At 43.1% G+C, this 15,618-nt stretch overlaps 1 protein-coding gene across 2 annotated transcripts in view; it reads right to left on the bottom strand.

Annotated features, from left to right (window-relative positions):
- The window catches only part of depdc1a (DEP domain containing 1a), a 63,748-nt gene extending 49,697 nt beyond the window's left edge, over positions 1-14,051 (bottom strand). For both annotated transcript variants that reach the window (XM_084310703.1, XM_084310704.1), the window contains exons 1-3: positions 13,869-14,051; positions 4,951-5,216; positions 4,517-4,661 (exon numbers count right to left, since the gene is read on the bottom strand). In XM_084310703.1, coding sequence (XP_084166829.1) covers positions 4,517-4,661; positions 4,951-5,216; positions 13,869-13,919 — 462 coding nt within the window. In that variant the 5' untranslated portion in view covers positions 13,920-14,051. The remainder of the gene's footprint in view (positions 1-4,516; positions 4,662-4,950; positions 5,217-13,868) is intronic.
- Positions 14,052-15,618: the final 1,567 nt, after the last annotated feature.

Genomic DNA, 15,618 nt, shown 5'->3' with positions numbered 1-15,618 from the left:
TGTCATTGACCAGGCATCTTCTTGAATTTCAAGAATTTTGACAGATACCCGGCCCGCTGAGCTGGACCTAAACAGGCCCACCAAGTTACTGCTGCTAGCCTGTAGAAAACGACTGCACCTGGCCAGCATTGCATACCTGAAGCGGCCCCTCCAACATTTGAAGAATGGTGCCTACAGCAAGTCAAGGAAAGTGTGCATTTTTCGACTACTGGTTGAAAACCTCATCACTTGAGGTCCTCATGCTCATATACGTCAGATCACTGTGGGAGGGCAACTTTCAGCTCTATGTGGAAACCCTCACACAGCTACTCTGGACCACACTCACTACTCCAGGTGGCTATCAATCCGTGACATGATGGTCCTCTCTAGGGCTGACCCCTATTAATCGATTAGTCGACTAATCGGTCGAAAGGGGCCGTAGTCGACTGGCCAACCTATTAGTCGAATATATATAAAAAAGAAAAGAAAAAAAAAAGTACCGGTATAAGTTTTTTTTTTAAATCACTCTTTCCTAAAGAAAAGAGGCCTAGAAGCTTGGCTAACGCTAATGGCACGCATACCAGAGGCTAACTGCCTACGAAAACAGGCACAGAGGCACTGAAAGAGGATTTCACCCATCTAATGAACACACTAGACTAGACAAATATCAAGATGTATCCATCAGTGGACCAATTGCATGCTTTTGCAGAGGACAAGAAGCCTTCAGTCGACTCCTTCAGACATTAAGCACCCCCCACAGCCCAAATGGAATGATAAAAAAAAAAATTAAATATTATATATATATATTTTTTTGTCGACCAATAGTCGACTAACGGCAAATGTTGGCCAATCCTAGTCGACCATCCAAATCCTTAGTCGGGGACAGCCCTAGTGCTCTCTAATAAACATCCAGCCATCCTGGAGGAGTTCCGTGTTGGAAAGTTTGTTTGTGCATAAAACAAGTCACAAATTCTCTGCTATTGCAATTGACCACTGCCACGAACAGAACAACGCACTCATCAAAGGATCTGGTGGAGCAGTTGGCCTGACAGAGAATCCTGGGAACACACTGCACCCATTGTTCCACGCACTCACAGGATGTGAGTCATGTGACACAGTCTCAGCATTTGCTGGAAGAGGAAAGAAAACAGCATGGCAGACTTGGAAGGCTTTCCCTGAAGTGACTGAGGCTTTCAATGAGCTCCTGCAGATGCAGGGTGATGCGAGTGAGCTGTCCAAGTCACGATTGGAGCGCTTTGTCGTACTAATGTATGACAGGACAAGCAAAACCACAGGCAAATGAAGCTAGAAAACAGCTCTTCACTCAGAAATCCAGAGCTCTGGAGAACATGCCCCCAACGAAGGCTGCGGTAGAGCAACACATTAAGCGTGCCAGCTATCAGTAGGGATGCACAGATATGAAAATTTGCCACCGATACCGATTGTTCAACTAACACAATCGGCCGATACCGATATTTGTGACAATAAAAAAAAAAAAATAATAATAATAATTGGTAACATATACAAACTATATTTTTGTGTTACAAATTGTGCTCACCGATATGAACATAGGCCTCTTTACTAAAAAAAGGAAACATCAAGAAATAGCACTATCTCTCTCCCAGTATGTTCTGCAGGGCTGCAGCTAGATACTAGTTCTCCCAGTATGGTCTACCGGCTGGGCTGCAGCTGGATACTATTGTCTCAACCAGAGATCTCAACCAATGAAATTTTGATTGACAGTCGATTCTGCCAATTACGTCACACCGCTAGCACCCACCTCCTGCTGTTCTTACCACCAATCGGCAAGCGTTTATTCGTTTTTTACTTCCGGCAATGCCGCCATTGATCTGCTTGCGAGAGCACAACAAACTTACCGTAGCTAATACGTTAGCTGCCCACCGACCAGCGCTCCACAGGATGACCAAACGAGACATAATGATTTTACTGAAACGAATGTTATAATAAAACAAAGCCTTTCTATACATTTGTCTGATTGAAAACTTTATTAACAGATTGCAGAATGGGTAGTTGGGTACGGAATGAGCAACGGAATGGAACTGAGCTATGAACGGAGTAATGCCTTGCTTACTTGCTATGTTCGGGTAAATAATATGCTGATGTTATTGAACGTGTAACACTAACTATATAACGTTAATGCCACAAAACGAATGCCTTGTTAATCATAAGTAGTAACTTTGATGCAGTAGCTTGTGTGTGTGTGGGAGACTGGGGACGGCGGGCGTTGTGCAGGTAGGTCGCGAGTGAACTTTTTTTTGTCTTTTGACGCTACACAAATTGATGGATATTTATCGGCTACTGCCATCGGCACATTCGAGCTTATCGGCCGATAGGCCGATTGCAGTCAACAAGGCACTTATCGGCCGATACCGATACCCGACCGATACATCGATGCACCCCTAGCTATCAGGCCAATGTTTGGAGCAACACCTTGGAACCTGACCCTCAGCTGCCAAGCCCTGCTGAATGGGGCTGGGTGAAAGAAGAAATGGGATGGCAGCCACTGTGGACCACCCTTCCAGAAGCATCACAGAGCTGCTATGAACTGATCCATTGTGGTTTCAAGAAAGGGTGTACAACACGCTGCAAGTGCAAAAAGGCTGCCCTCAAGTGTACTGCCCTTTGCTCATGCTCAGGAGACTGTTAGGCCTCACTAATAATGTCATTGTAGGGCAGGTACTACTTACTACAACTAGGGTAGGTTAAGAGATGTCAACTGTTCAATCAAATTTAACATGCATATTGTTGAAAGTCCTTTTTTGAGTCTTTGTTTGTGTGAAGTGTGTTTGTATGACATGAAACCCAATTGCCATATCCTATACAGTAGGGGTGTAACGATTCGACCTCACAACGATTAATTTCGATTACGATTATTCAGGCAACGATTCAATGCATCATGAAATATCTTCATTTGACCACGATTCGATTCAATTAATTTTCTATTAATTTCGATTAATTCCCCAAAAAATTCTGAATACACAAATGTGGCTGGGGGAACTGATTCACTCAGCAAGAATGGAGTATAGGTCAATAAAAACAATACACACAAAAAATACATAAAATTTAAAAATATATATATATATATTTTGATTAATTTAGATTATAATCGATTCTAACATTTTCAGATCGATGCAGTTGAATCGTCACATTAGAATCGATGCATTTAGATTAATCGATGCATCGTTACATCCCTACTATACAGCTGATTTAATCTATTAAAGCACTTTTATGATGACCAGTGGGTTCCACAACTCTTCCTTTTTTTTATCCACTTTTTCTCCTCCTGTTTTTCTGTGTTTTTCTCCCATCCCAATTTTAGTCGTTATGCCAATTCCCCCCTCCCCTTCCTGGTCGTTGCTCGCATGTGCCCCCCACTGGTCGGTCTAGGGAGCCCTGAAGTCTATCAGATGCGTCCTCTGAGACATAGGAGACAACCAGCAGCATCTTTTCACCTGCCAGCGCAGACTCTCATTGGTGAGGTGTAACGTGTGGGAGGTCACACTACCCTCACCATCTCCCTCCCTCGCTGTGCAGGCGCCCTGACCGACCTGTAGGAGTCGCTGTTTACAACAACCAGAATACCACGCCACCGGCTTCCCTCCCGCTGACTCTGCCAATTGAGCCAGTATGACGGCCGGCCAACCCAGAGGCAACGCTGACAGCCGGATTCGATACCAGTGTTTCTCGCGTTGGTGACGAGCGCTTAGTCCGCTGCGCCAACCATAACTTCTTTTTGATATAATACCTTTGTGCCTGGAAAAAAGTTTAAAATAACATGTTTTTGAGAGCCCAGTTCCAGAGGTCAATTCAGAAGTGTTTCCACGTCTGAAAACAAACTTCATGGTATATAGAAACACTGTAGAAAGTTTCAAGTTTTAGCAATGACGTAACCACTACACCTATTTCAAGACAAACTATTTCATTACACCGGAGTGAGAGAAGAAAGCTCTTCAGATACGCCCTCCGATGAGCCACCTAGAATAAACCGCTCACTGGTGACACCACCTAGAATAAACCTCAGTGGTGACGCATTTTCTGGCTTCTCCCGTGTCTCCACTCTTTGTTGCAGTTCTAGGAAAATTAACGGACTATTAATAGATCACTCCTAGCTTCACCTGTAGCTCTAGGGAAATAAATGGGATATGCATAGATCACTCCTAGATCACTCCTATCTTCACCTGTAGCTCTAGGGAAATGAATGGACTATTAATAGATCACTCCTATCTTCACCTGTAGCTCTAGGGAAATGAATGGACTATTAATAGATCACTCCTAGCTTCACCTGTAGCTCTAGGGAAATTAATGGACTATTAATAGATCACTCCTAGCTTCACCTGTAGCTCTAGGGAAATGAATGGACTATTAATAGATCACTCCTATCTTCACCTGTAGCTCTAGGGAAATAAATCCTGCATCCTAGGCTTAGCTTTTCTCCCTATACCAGAATGATAATGGGTTCAGCCAGACCTTTCTCCAGAGCTGGCAGAGAGGTCTGGCTACGTGAGACTTAACTCACCAGTGACTCCTTGTCAGCCTTCTTGTGGGTCCTGAACTTGAAGAAGCCGTCCTTATCTCTGAGAGACAGACTCTTCTTTATGGAGCACGGAGCTGAGACTGGAGCTGGACATGGGATATGCTTCAGCAGAGAGATGGAGGGAAACCTAGAGGAGAGGAGGAGAAGAGTAAGACAGAAGGAGGAGAGGTCACCTGTAGACTAGTATCATCCTCCAACACCTCAACTACCCTCATGTTTCCATAGCAGCTGAATGACATGTTGTCACCTGTAGTCATTATTGGCATCCTCCATCTATTCTACACCCCAGAACTTCCTCATGTTGCAATAGAAACCATTTTACCTGTTACTTACTATAGTGGCATTTCCATCTCTTCTGACCCCCATCATGTTACAATGGCTACCGTAACCTGCTGGTGTTACCATGGTAACCTTACCTGTACAGGCTGTTATTGTCCTCCAGTTCCTCCGTGCCCCATCGTCCCTTCACGTCTTCAATAACGTGGTTCTTTAGGAACTTCTTTAGCAGTTGTACCGTCTGTTGCCTAGTAACATCAGGGCCAAAGTTACTGTTGCTACGGAGCAGCTGGTGTAGCCAATCAACCGCGGCGCTCGCAGCAAAGCAGGAAGCATGAACCCTGAAGCTCTGACGGTGTTTCTTCAGAGGCATGCCTGACCTGAACAACCTGGTCACCTCATTCCACTGGAGAGAGACGCAGAGACACAGAAAGAGAGAGACACAGACAGAGTGAGAGTAATAGACAGAGAGAGACTCAGACAGAGGGAGTAATAGAGACCGAGACACAGACAGAGAGAGGGCAATAGACGGAGAGACACAGACAGAGAGTAATAGAGACCGAGAGGAGAGACACAGACAGAGAGAGAGTAATAGACAGAGAGACACAGACAGAGAGTAAGAGACCGAGAGGAGAGACACAGACAGAGAGAGAGTAATAGACAGAGAGACACAGACAGAGAGAGTAATAGAGACCGAGCGACACAGACAGAGAGAGAGTAATAGACAGAGAGACACAGACAGAGAGAGTAATAGACAGAGAGATATAGACAGAGAGAGAGTAATAGACAGAGAGACACAGACAGAGAGAGTAATAGAGACAGAGAGATATAGACAGAGAGGGAGTAATAGACAGAGTGGCAGACAGAGAGAGTAATAGAAACCGAGAGATACAGACAGACAGAGAGTAATAGACAGAGACACAGACAGAGAGATAATAATAGACAGAGAGACAGTCAGAGAGTAATAGAGACAGAGGTGGAGAGAGAGAGAGAGAGAGAGACAAAGAGGGAGAGGTGTATATAGCGCTTCAATTACCATACAGTCAACTTAAGCAAAGTTCTTTAAAACATCAACAACAGTAACAATAGAAAACAACAGACAACTGTAGTAAGAAGAGCAAAAGACAAAAGGTACAGTGATGTCTGAGTCCAGAGAAGCAGTCGTTTTGTCTCTGCACCCCAGCACGTTGGATTTTAAATGGAACAATGACTATGAAAAAAGACTTTCAGCTTCAATTTGAGGGTGTTTACATCGTGTGTATTGAACCACGAAGGAACTGTAACCATTAACTGTAACACAGAGTCCTCCAGAGGCAGTACAGGGCTGAGTTTTAAAGCTAGTGAAGATACTGATATCATATGAAACTAGACAACCCAAAGTATCCTAAATCTAACCCCAACTACCCTTACTGTCATGCACTTGTCCTAATAAACTAACCTACAGTGTAACACGCAACACTTTGATGAATATTGTTACTCAGCTGATAGAGTTGTACCCTTCCTGATGACCTGTCATACAGAACTTGTAAGTCGCTTTGGATAAAAGCATCAGCTAAATGACTAAATGACTAAATGTAAATGTACCAGCCATGGCATGCTAGCCTGTTTGGGATGAGGGGGATAAATAAGGCTCCAAAGCTGCCATTTTCAAAGGGGTCCCTTGACATCTGACGGTTCAACTTCTGACCTCAAGATATCGGAGTGAAAATGGGCTCCATGGACAGCGATGTGTCTGCCCTTTACATACATGCCCACTGTATGCTAATGGCATGCAGTTTTGGACAAGAACCGTGCAATTCATTCATTGCATGCATTCAGTACAAATTAGTTATTTTTGCCTGTTCTAAAGAAAAGGTGTGTATTTGACCATTTCTACTGGGGCCCCTAAAATAATTGAATAAATTGGGTATAACTGTAAATCTGAGACTCTTGTGGATCCAATGAGCCAAACTGTCTTCATGATGTTAGTCCTGATGATGTTAGTCCCCAATGGTAACCAACTGTCTTCATGTGTGATGATGTTATCATAGTTAGTAGTAGTACTAGCCAACTGTACTCATGTGCAGTGTTTCCCCTAACATTGCCTTGAAGGCGCGGCCCACCCGTCAAAGGGACCCCTGCCCCTCCTGAAAGCTTACGATTTTTTTTTTTTTTTACATAAATCGTTTTTTATAAATTCAATCTTCACTACGACTTTAAAACGGTGGCGTGGCACGGTCTACGGAGATGCAGAAAAAAAGCTACCTTTACCTTTAGCATTAAGTCTGCTTAATAGGCGCTCGCATATAAGCCATTATCCCTTTCTGTGTTGTGTGTGTGTGTGTGGAAAGACCAGATGAGGTCAGAGGAGTTTGATCATATTTATTTACTGAGGATGGCCAGATAATATTGATATTTAAACTTTATTGTAAAAAAAAATATATATAAAGAAAAATAAAGATTTAATTTTTTTTTTTTTTTTAAATTGGGTCGCACCTAAATCGGCAGGGTCGGTCGGCAACTGGAAACAAACCATTTTTTCTTTTAGGCCTAACCATCATGTATCACAATGGTGATGTCAGCCAGAGATGGGGAGAAGCATGAACCTTTATGTGTGATGATGTTAGTCCTCATAGTAGCCAACTATATTCATGTGTGATGATGATGTTAGTTCTCATAGTAGCCAACTGTATGTGTGATGATGTTAGTCTTCAAAGTAGCCAACTGTATTCATGTGTGATGATGACGTTAGTCCTCATAGTAGCCAACTGTACTCATGTGTGATGATGTTAGTCTTCAAAGTAGCCAACTGTACTCATGTGTGATGATCTTAGTCCTCATAGTAGCCAACTGTATGTGATGATGACGTTAGTTCTCATAGTAGCCAACTGTATGTGTGATGACGTTAGTCCTCATAGTAGCCAACTGTATGTGATGATGACGTTAGTTCTCATAGTAGCCAACTGTATGTGTGATGATGTTAGTCCTCATAGTAGCCAACTGTACTCATGTGAATTAGTTAGTCCTCAGCCGGCGTGTCTGTTAGTCCCATAGTGATGATGTTAGTCCCCATAGTGATGATGTTAGTCCCCATAGTGATGATGTTAGTCCCCATAGTGATGATGTTAGTCCCCATAGTATCCATTGCATTGTAGTGAGGCAATGCAATGGATACTATTTGGAAACTTGACCCGAGTCCTCACTGTATAACATTACCTATTGTGAGACATCATGGCATATATTCAGTTGACCTCACAAGCCTACACTACATGGATCCATGATGGTATAATATTCAGTTGACCTCACAAGCCTACACTACATGGATCCATGATGGTATAATATTCAGTTGACCTCACAAGCCTACACTACATGGATCCATGATGGTATAATATTCAGTTGACCTCACAAGCCTACACTACATGGATCCATGATGGTATAATATTCAGTTGACCTCACAAGCCTACACTACATGGATCCATGATGGTATAATATTCAGTTGACCTCACAGGCCTACACTACATGGATCCATGATGGTATAATATTCAGTTGACCTCACAAGCCTACACTACATGGATCCATGATGGTATAATATTCAGTTGACCTCACAGGCCTACACTACATGGATCCATGATGGTATAATATTCAGTTGACCTCACAGGCCTACACTACATGGATCCATGATGGTATAATATTCAGTTGACCTCACAGGCCTACACTAGAGGCCTGTGAGGAGTTGAGGATACAGAAATGATTCTTATTGGGGATTGGAACACGGATATGCAACAAAAAGATGCACCCGTCTTCAAATCCTACAATAGGTTTTGTGATCTGCACGGCCTCAGCCAACTAATCACACAACCCACACGTGTGTGTGAGTCAACTCAGACTACCATTGACCTCATCCTGACCTCTGACAAGTCCAAGATCGCCAATAAAGGGGTTATAGCATGCGGGTTAAGTGATCATTATATGATATTCTGTACCCGCAAAAAGCTAAAACAAAAGGCTGGCTGTCACAAAACAGTCACATCTAGAGACCTAAAAACCTACTCTAGCGAGGCCTTTAACCTTGAACTGGAGGGTCTGGACTGGTCAGATGAGCTCAATGGTACACTGGTTGAAGAAACATGGCTTGGCTTCAAAACCAAATTTTCAACGATACTAAACAACATGGCCCCCCTAAGAACCACCAGGGTAAAAAATCGCGCTGAGCCGTGGATGCACGCTGAAATACTGACCGCTATGAAAACCAGAGACAAAAAATGCTCTGAGTTTCGTAAAAGTCAGTCAAAGCTTAACATAAGCACGAGCAGTGAACTCCAAGCCCACGTGACTGAACTCAAACTGCAAAGAAACAGACTAAGAAATGATGTAAACTCCATGATCAAAACAGCAAAGAAAAAATTCATCAATGACAAAACCGAGGAAAACAAAAACAAACCGCGTGAACTTTGGAAATTACTCAATAACCAACTAGGCTGCAGTAAAAAACTTAAAACCAGATTCTCAAACATAAACATAAAGACGGACAACACGCTCATCACAGAAAAGCTGGATGTAGCCAATTACTTAAATAGTTTCTTCACAAACATAGCCACAACACTGGTAAACAAACTACCCTCCCACTCAGGGCATTATGGGGTAGAACACATAGTAGCTTACTACAAAAACCTAGGGGTCCACAAAGACGACTTCAAACTGGAAATGGTAACAACAGATGAGGTACTCAAAAAACTGAGCGCCCTCCAACCTAACAAGGCCACTGGCCATGACAACATCCCCTCCAAATTCCTCAGAGACTCAGCAGCCGCCATCACCCCAGTCATCACACACATAATAAACCTCTCTATAAAACAGGGACACGTCCCCAAGGACTTCAAAATTGCGAGAGTGACCCCTCTGCACAAAAAAGGCAGTAAATTAGACCCAGGCAACTACCGCCCTGTTTCTATCCTTACCTCCATCTCGAAAGTCATGGAAAAAATTGTATACGAACAGGTCGAAAAATACCTTGCGGAAAAAAATCTAATCTACGAATTCCAATCTGGCTTCAGAACATCCCACTCCACTGACACATGCCTTCTCTATTTAAACGACCACATCAAACAAGAGGTGGACGCGGGCAAATACTGCGGCATGGTCATGCTGGACCTACAAAAGGCCTTCGACACTGTCAATCACACCATTCTGATTGACAAGCTAAAAGCAATTGGTTTTGATAGTCTATCAGTGAGCTGGATGCAATCCTACCTGGAGGGGAGAGAGCAGATGGTGGAGGTAAACGGTACCCTATCCCCCCCCCTCACAGTAAACTGTGGTGTTCCACAAGGAAGCATACTAGGTCCGCTACTGTTCCTAATTTATGCAAATGACATGTCGTCAGCTTGTGACTGCAACTTGTTCCTGTTTGCGGACGACTCAGCCCTGCTGGTCTCTGACAAGAACAAATTACAGGTTGAAAAAACCCTCAGCTCAGAACTAAGCAAAATCTGCATATGGCTCGCTGATAACAAACTATCATTACACATGGGCAAAACAGAGTCCATTCTCTTCGGTTCAAATAACAAACTCAGCAAGACCGACGGCTTCTCAGTTACAGTGGGTGACAATATTGTCACAAGGAAAGAAGATATTACCTACCTGGGTTCCATCCTAGAGGCAAATCTTTCCTGTGACAAAATGGCATCCAATGTAATAAAAAAAGTCAACCAACGAACTCGTTTCTTGTACCGGATCTCCTCACTGGTAAACAAGAATACCCTGAAGACTCTAGCAGGAGCACTCATTCAAGGGTACTACGACTATGCTTGCACCTCATGGTACCAAAGCACCTCAAAGGCGCTAAAAACAAAATTACAAACATCTCAAAACAAACTGGTCAGACTACTGCTTGACCTTACTCCTAGAACCCACCTCACCCCTGCCCACTTTGACAACCTAGGATGGCTTAGAGTAGACGACAGAGTACAGCAACTTGCAATTGGCCTGGTCTACAAGATACACTACACGACCAAGGTACCCATGTACATGACTAAATACTTCCCAAAGGTCAGTGAATACCACGATCACAACACCAGAGGGAGCTCCACAAATCATGTTAAACCCAGATTCGGCTCAAACAAGGGACTAAACACGTTTCGCAATTATGCCACATCAATGTGGAACGCCCTACCCAAAGCTGTAAAGGAATGTGAATCACTACCCACTTTCAAAAACACTCTCAAAAAACACCTAAGGGAGACTGCAACTCGAAACTGGCCCCTGTAAATGTCCGAACACAACCCCCGCCAATGTACAGTAAATTACCAAGTATGGTCTTATCAATAATCCAATGTACAGTGTTGTTTGTACAGTTGTACAGTGTCCCCCACCCACCCCTCCTACCCACCCCCCCCCCCACCCACCCAACCACCTCCAATGTACAGTCCAATGTACAGTCCCATAATCCAATGTACAGTGTTGTTTGTACAGTTATACAGTGTCCCCCCCCCCCCCACCCCCACTCCTACCCCCCCCCCCCCCCCCCCCCAACCACCTCCAATGTACAGTCCCACCCCCACCTACCCAATCCAATGTACAGTTTCTACGCCTAATGTATATACTCTTTTCTTTCTGGACTCTTTTTGTATCACAAATACAGTACTGTAATTGCAAATCTGATATGTCATAAATGTATAGATGTAGCAGTACTGTCTATCTGTATGTCATGTATGTCATATATGTTACGATGAATTGGAAATGGGGGACCCTGGTGGAAACAAGACGAAAGTCTTTCTCTGGTCTGCATCCCCTTAACAATTGTATGTATTGAGCTGTACTGCACTGTACCCATTCTGCAATCTGTTAATAAAGTTTTCATTCATTCATTCATTCACTACTTGACGGTTCCCCAGAAGGGAAATCCAACATCAACCTGAAGCCTCTGGCTCAAGAGAGTCTTGTCATGGACTCATTAATCCACTACTGAAGTACTTTTGTCATGTAGAGTCCAAGCCCATTGAAACAAATCTCTCATCAGTGGTTCTCAAAAGAGGGTCCAGGGACCCCCTGCGCTGCAGCCTCTAGGGGACACCCTGTGTGCGCCAGCTGCTCTCTTCTCTCTAGTCAGTTGGCTAACCTCAACCTGTAAACCGGTGCAGACAACATGGTAGAAAATGACTTTAGACCTAACCCAAGCAACATGAATTACATTTACAGCTATTATTATTATAGGGATAACGTTACATCATGCCCCCGGGGTGTTTGCTATGAAGCAGTAGGGGACGTTTTTAAAACACAGACAAGGACCCAAAGTCACGTCTAACTGTGTTGTTTAGCCGTGTGGCTCACTTGGATACAGACAAAGTCACATCTAAGTTTCAAGTTTCAAGTTTCTTTAATAGTTGTCATACAGAAGTACAGAATACTTTCATACAAAATGCTTCTTACTGTTACGCTCCAGAGACTGTGCTAGACAAGATAGTATCAAATAACATAGTATAGCATGTAGTTTAGAAGAAGAAAATGAGGTCACAGTGTTCGGTATAGACATATGTACAATGTTCTGAGTTACCATATAATATACAATACTATGCAGTGTACTAATGTACCGTACTATATAGTGCAAAGCAGAAATGGGATGAGGTACAATTTAGGTACAATTTACAGTAAGGTGTACGAGTTGTAGTGCAATCCTTCATCAATAAATATAAAGTGTGGGGAGTGGGTGCTACAGTGTGTTTGTTTAAAGTGGGTGTGTGCTATAAAGTGTGTGGAGTGGGTGCTACAGTGTGTTTGTTTAAAGTGAGTGTGTGCGTGTGGATGTGTGTGCTATGTGCGTTTGGTGGTTGTTGTTGTGTAGGGGAGGATCTATGGTGGTTGTTGTTGTGTAGTGTTCATTCATTGTTCGTTTAGCAGCCTGATGGCCTGGGGATAGAAGCTTCTTCTGAGTCTTTCTGTGCTCGCCTTGAGACTCCGGTATCGCTCGCTAACTGTGGTGTGGTGTCTAGCTGAGTGGCTCACTTACAGACAAAGTCACATCTAACGGTGTTGTCTGTAGCCGAGTGGCTCACTTTGATACAGACAAGAGGCAACTGCAGTGTTGTCAACAAGGAACTTTCAACCAGCCTTGAATCTTCTTCAGGAAGCATTAGCTGGCGTTGAACGTAAAATACTATTTGAGATACAATAAGTATAGCCGCATCTACAACGGCCCTATACTGTAATCATAGTAATCATAACTAACTACCTACCTCAAACTATAGTCTACAGATATAACTCCATTATGATAGCATGTACAATAGTGCTGTGTATACCATACATTTATAGCATATTATATATATATATATCCATATCTGTCTGAATAATATATCTGCATATAATCCTTTCTGTATATCTATACACCTGCATATAACTCTGTATGATAGCACGTAAAATGCTGTATATACATGTATATTTATCCACATGCTGTCTATACCGGCATGCCTAATCCTTTTTACATACCTGCAGATACTAGCCTATATCTATACCGGTATCACTGTATTAAAATAATACTACAACTCTGTACATACATCTGATTAGCACTATTACTCAGTAGTACTTGTTTATATATTTTAGTCTATATCCAGTTTAATCATCTGATTGATTGAAAACTTTATTAACAGATTGCAGAATGGGTACAGTACAGCTCAATACATACAATTGTTAAGGGGATGCAGACCAGAGAAAGACTTTCGTCTTGTTTACATCAGGGTCCCCCATCTGTATATTACTCTTTACTGCTACATTTGCACTCTGGTTGGAATCTAAACTTATTTCCGTTGTACTGTACTTGTGCTGTATGATGATGACAATACATCTAATCTAAACTCTGACTCTGTCTAGCAGCTGGGTCTAAAGCTAAGTGGCTCATTTGGATACAGGCCAGAGAGGCGAGAAACTGCAACGTATAATAATCAACAATGCACTTTCAATCAGCATTGAATCTGCTTCAGGGGGTCGTTATAGCTGTCGTTCAATGTAAAATACATAAGTACATAATAATAAAAAGTCCATATGGTTGCAGCCAACTTGCAGGGTAACGACAGACTAAACAGCTTACCAGTTTGGTGGCTCGGTAGGGTCCAGGACTGACGGTGTGAGGACTCAACATTCTTTAACAAAAACCACCACGGGCCACGGCGGTGTTCAAAAATTACCGAAGAAGACTACTGACGTTGAGGTAAATGGAACCATGAATCATCCGGTAATCTTGTATATATATGTGTATATGTGTGTGTGTCGCTAGTCGTCCTCCCCGAACAACAGTAAGGATATTATTAACAAAACAACACAGACACAGACTTGCTTGCCTCCCTTCCCTTCTGTTCAAAATGAACAGCAGTCTTCTCCTAGGCCGTTGATTGGACACCGCACCGGGTCACGTGACTACCCCGCGTTCGCGTTGAGGGCGAATGGAATGAAAAAAGATTTGCGCGTGCGCGAGTCTTCAGGCTTTGGTCCAACAGGGGATTCCTAGCATATCTATGATTCCTAGTACAGAGCCGGAGAATGGCACCCACTGCTGGCTGGGCGTGGCTTGAGGCACCCACCGCTGGCTGGGCGTGGCTTGAGGCACCCACCGCTGGTTTGAAGGACGAATTTGGGTTGCCAGATAGTCGGATTTGCAGTTTGGTTTACAGTTTATCGCATTAATATTAGTGCTGTCAATAGATTAAAAAAAAATTTAACTAATTAATCTCACAATTTTCTGTAATTAATCTAGATGAATCTAGATTAAAAATCGCATTTTTCTACTTAAGACCGAAGACACATCATGTTAAACCCAGATTCGGCTCAAATAAGGGACTAAACACGTTTCGCAATTATGCCACATCAATGTGGAACGCCCTACCCAAAGCTGTAAAGGAATGTGGATCACTACCCACTTTCAAAACCACTCTCAAGGGACACCTACGGGAGACTGCAATTCAAAACTGGCCCCTGTAAATATCCTAACCCAACCCCCTCCAATGTACAGTAATTTACCTAGTATGGTTTTGTCAATAGTCCAATGTACAATTTTGCTTGTTTGTACAGTGTCCCCCCCCCCTCCCTCAATGTACAGTTTTGCTTGTTTATACAGTGTTTCTCCCCCCCCCAACCACCTCCAATGTAAATTACCCAGTATGTTTGTCAATATCCCAATGTACCCAACCCCCCCCCCACACAACCCCACCCAACCTCCTCCAATGTACAGTTTCTACGTCAAATGTATATACTCCCTTTTCTTGACTCCTTCTGTATCACAAACAGTACTGTATTTGCAAATCTGGTATGTCATAAATGTATAGATGTAGCAGTACTGACTATCTGTATGTCATGTATGTCATATATGTCCTGATGAATTGAAAATGGGGGACCCTGATGTAAACAAGACGAAAGTCTTTCTCTGGTCTGCATCCCCTTAACAATTGTGTGTATTGAGCTGTACTGTATTGTACCCATTCTGCAATCTGTTAATAAAGTTTTTGTGAGGTTTTGCCCGCTGCTCACTACCTTTTCTCTGGTTCTTTAAGCCTATTCTGTTTATTTCCCTTCTGTACTGTTTATTTTCCCTTCTCACTCACTCTCTCTAGCCCCCACCCTCTCGTTCCTTACCCTTAGTGGCCACACCTGTTCGATATTCTATTATCTCTCGCACCTGTGGTGGCAGGCTAATTAGTCCCCCTGTGGGCTTTAAATACCAGGGCGCTTCCCCTCGTTTTGGGTGGGGTCGTGTTGTATTCATGCTGAGTCATATTCTCTAACATCTAGACTCTTTCGGGAGATCCTCTGGTCTACCAATGCTGTAAGATGGATCTCTCCAGCCT

Source organism: Notolepis coatsorum (genome assembly GCF_963971535.1).
Source record: "Notolepis coatsorum genome assembly, chromosome: 3".
Classification (NCBI taxonomy): domain Eukaryota; kingdom Metazoa; phylum Chordata; class Actinopteri; order Aulopiformes; family Paralepididae; genus Notolepis; species Notolepis coatsorum.
This window is presented reverse-complemented; position numbering and strand designations above follow the sequence as displayed.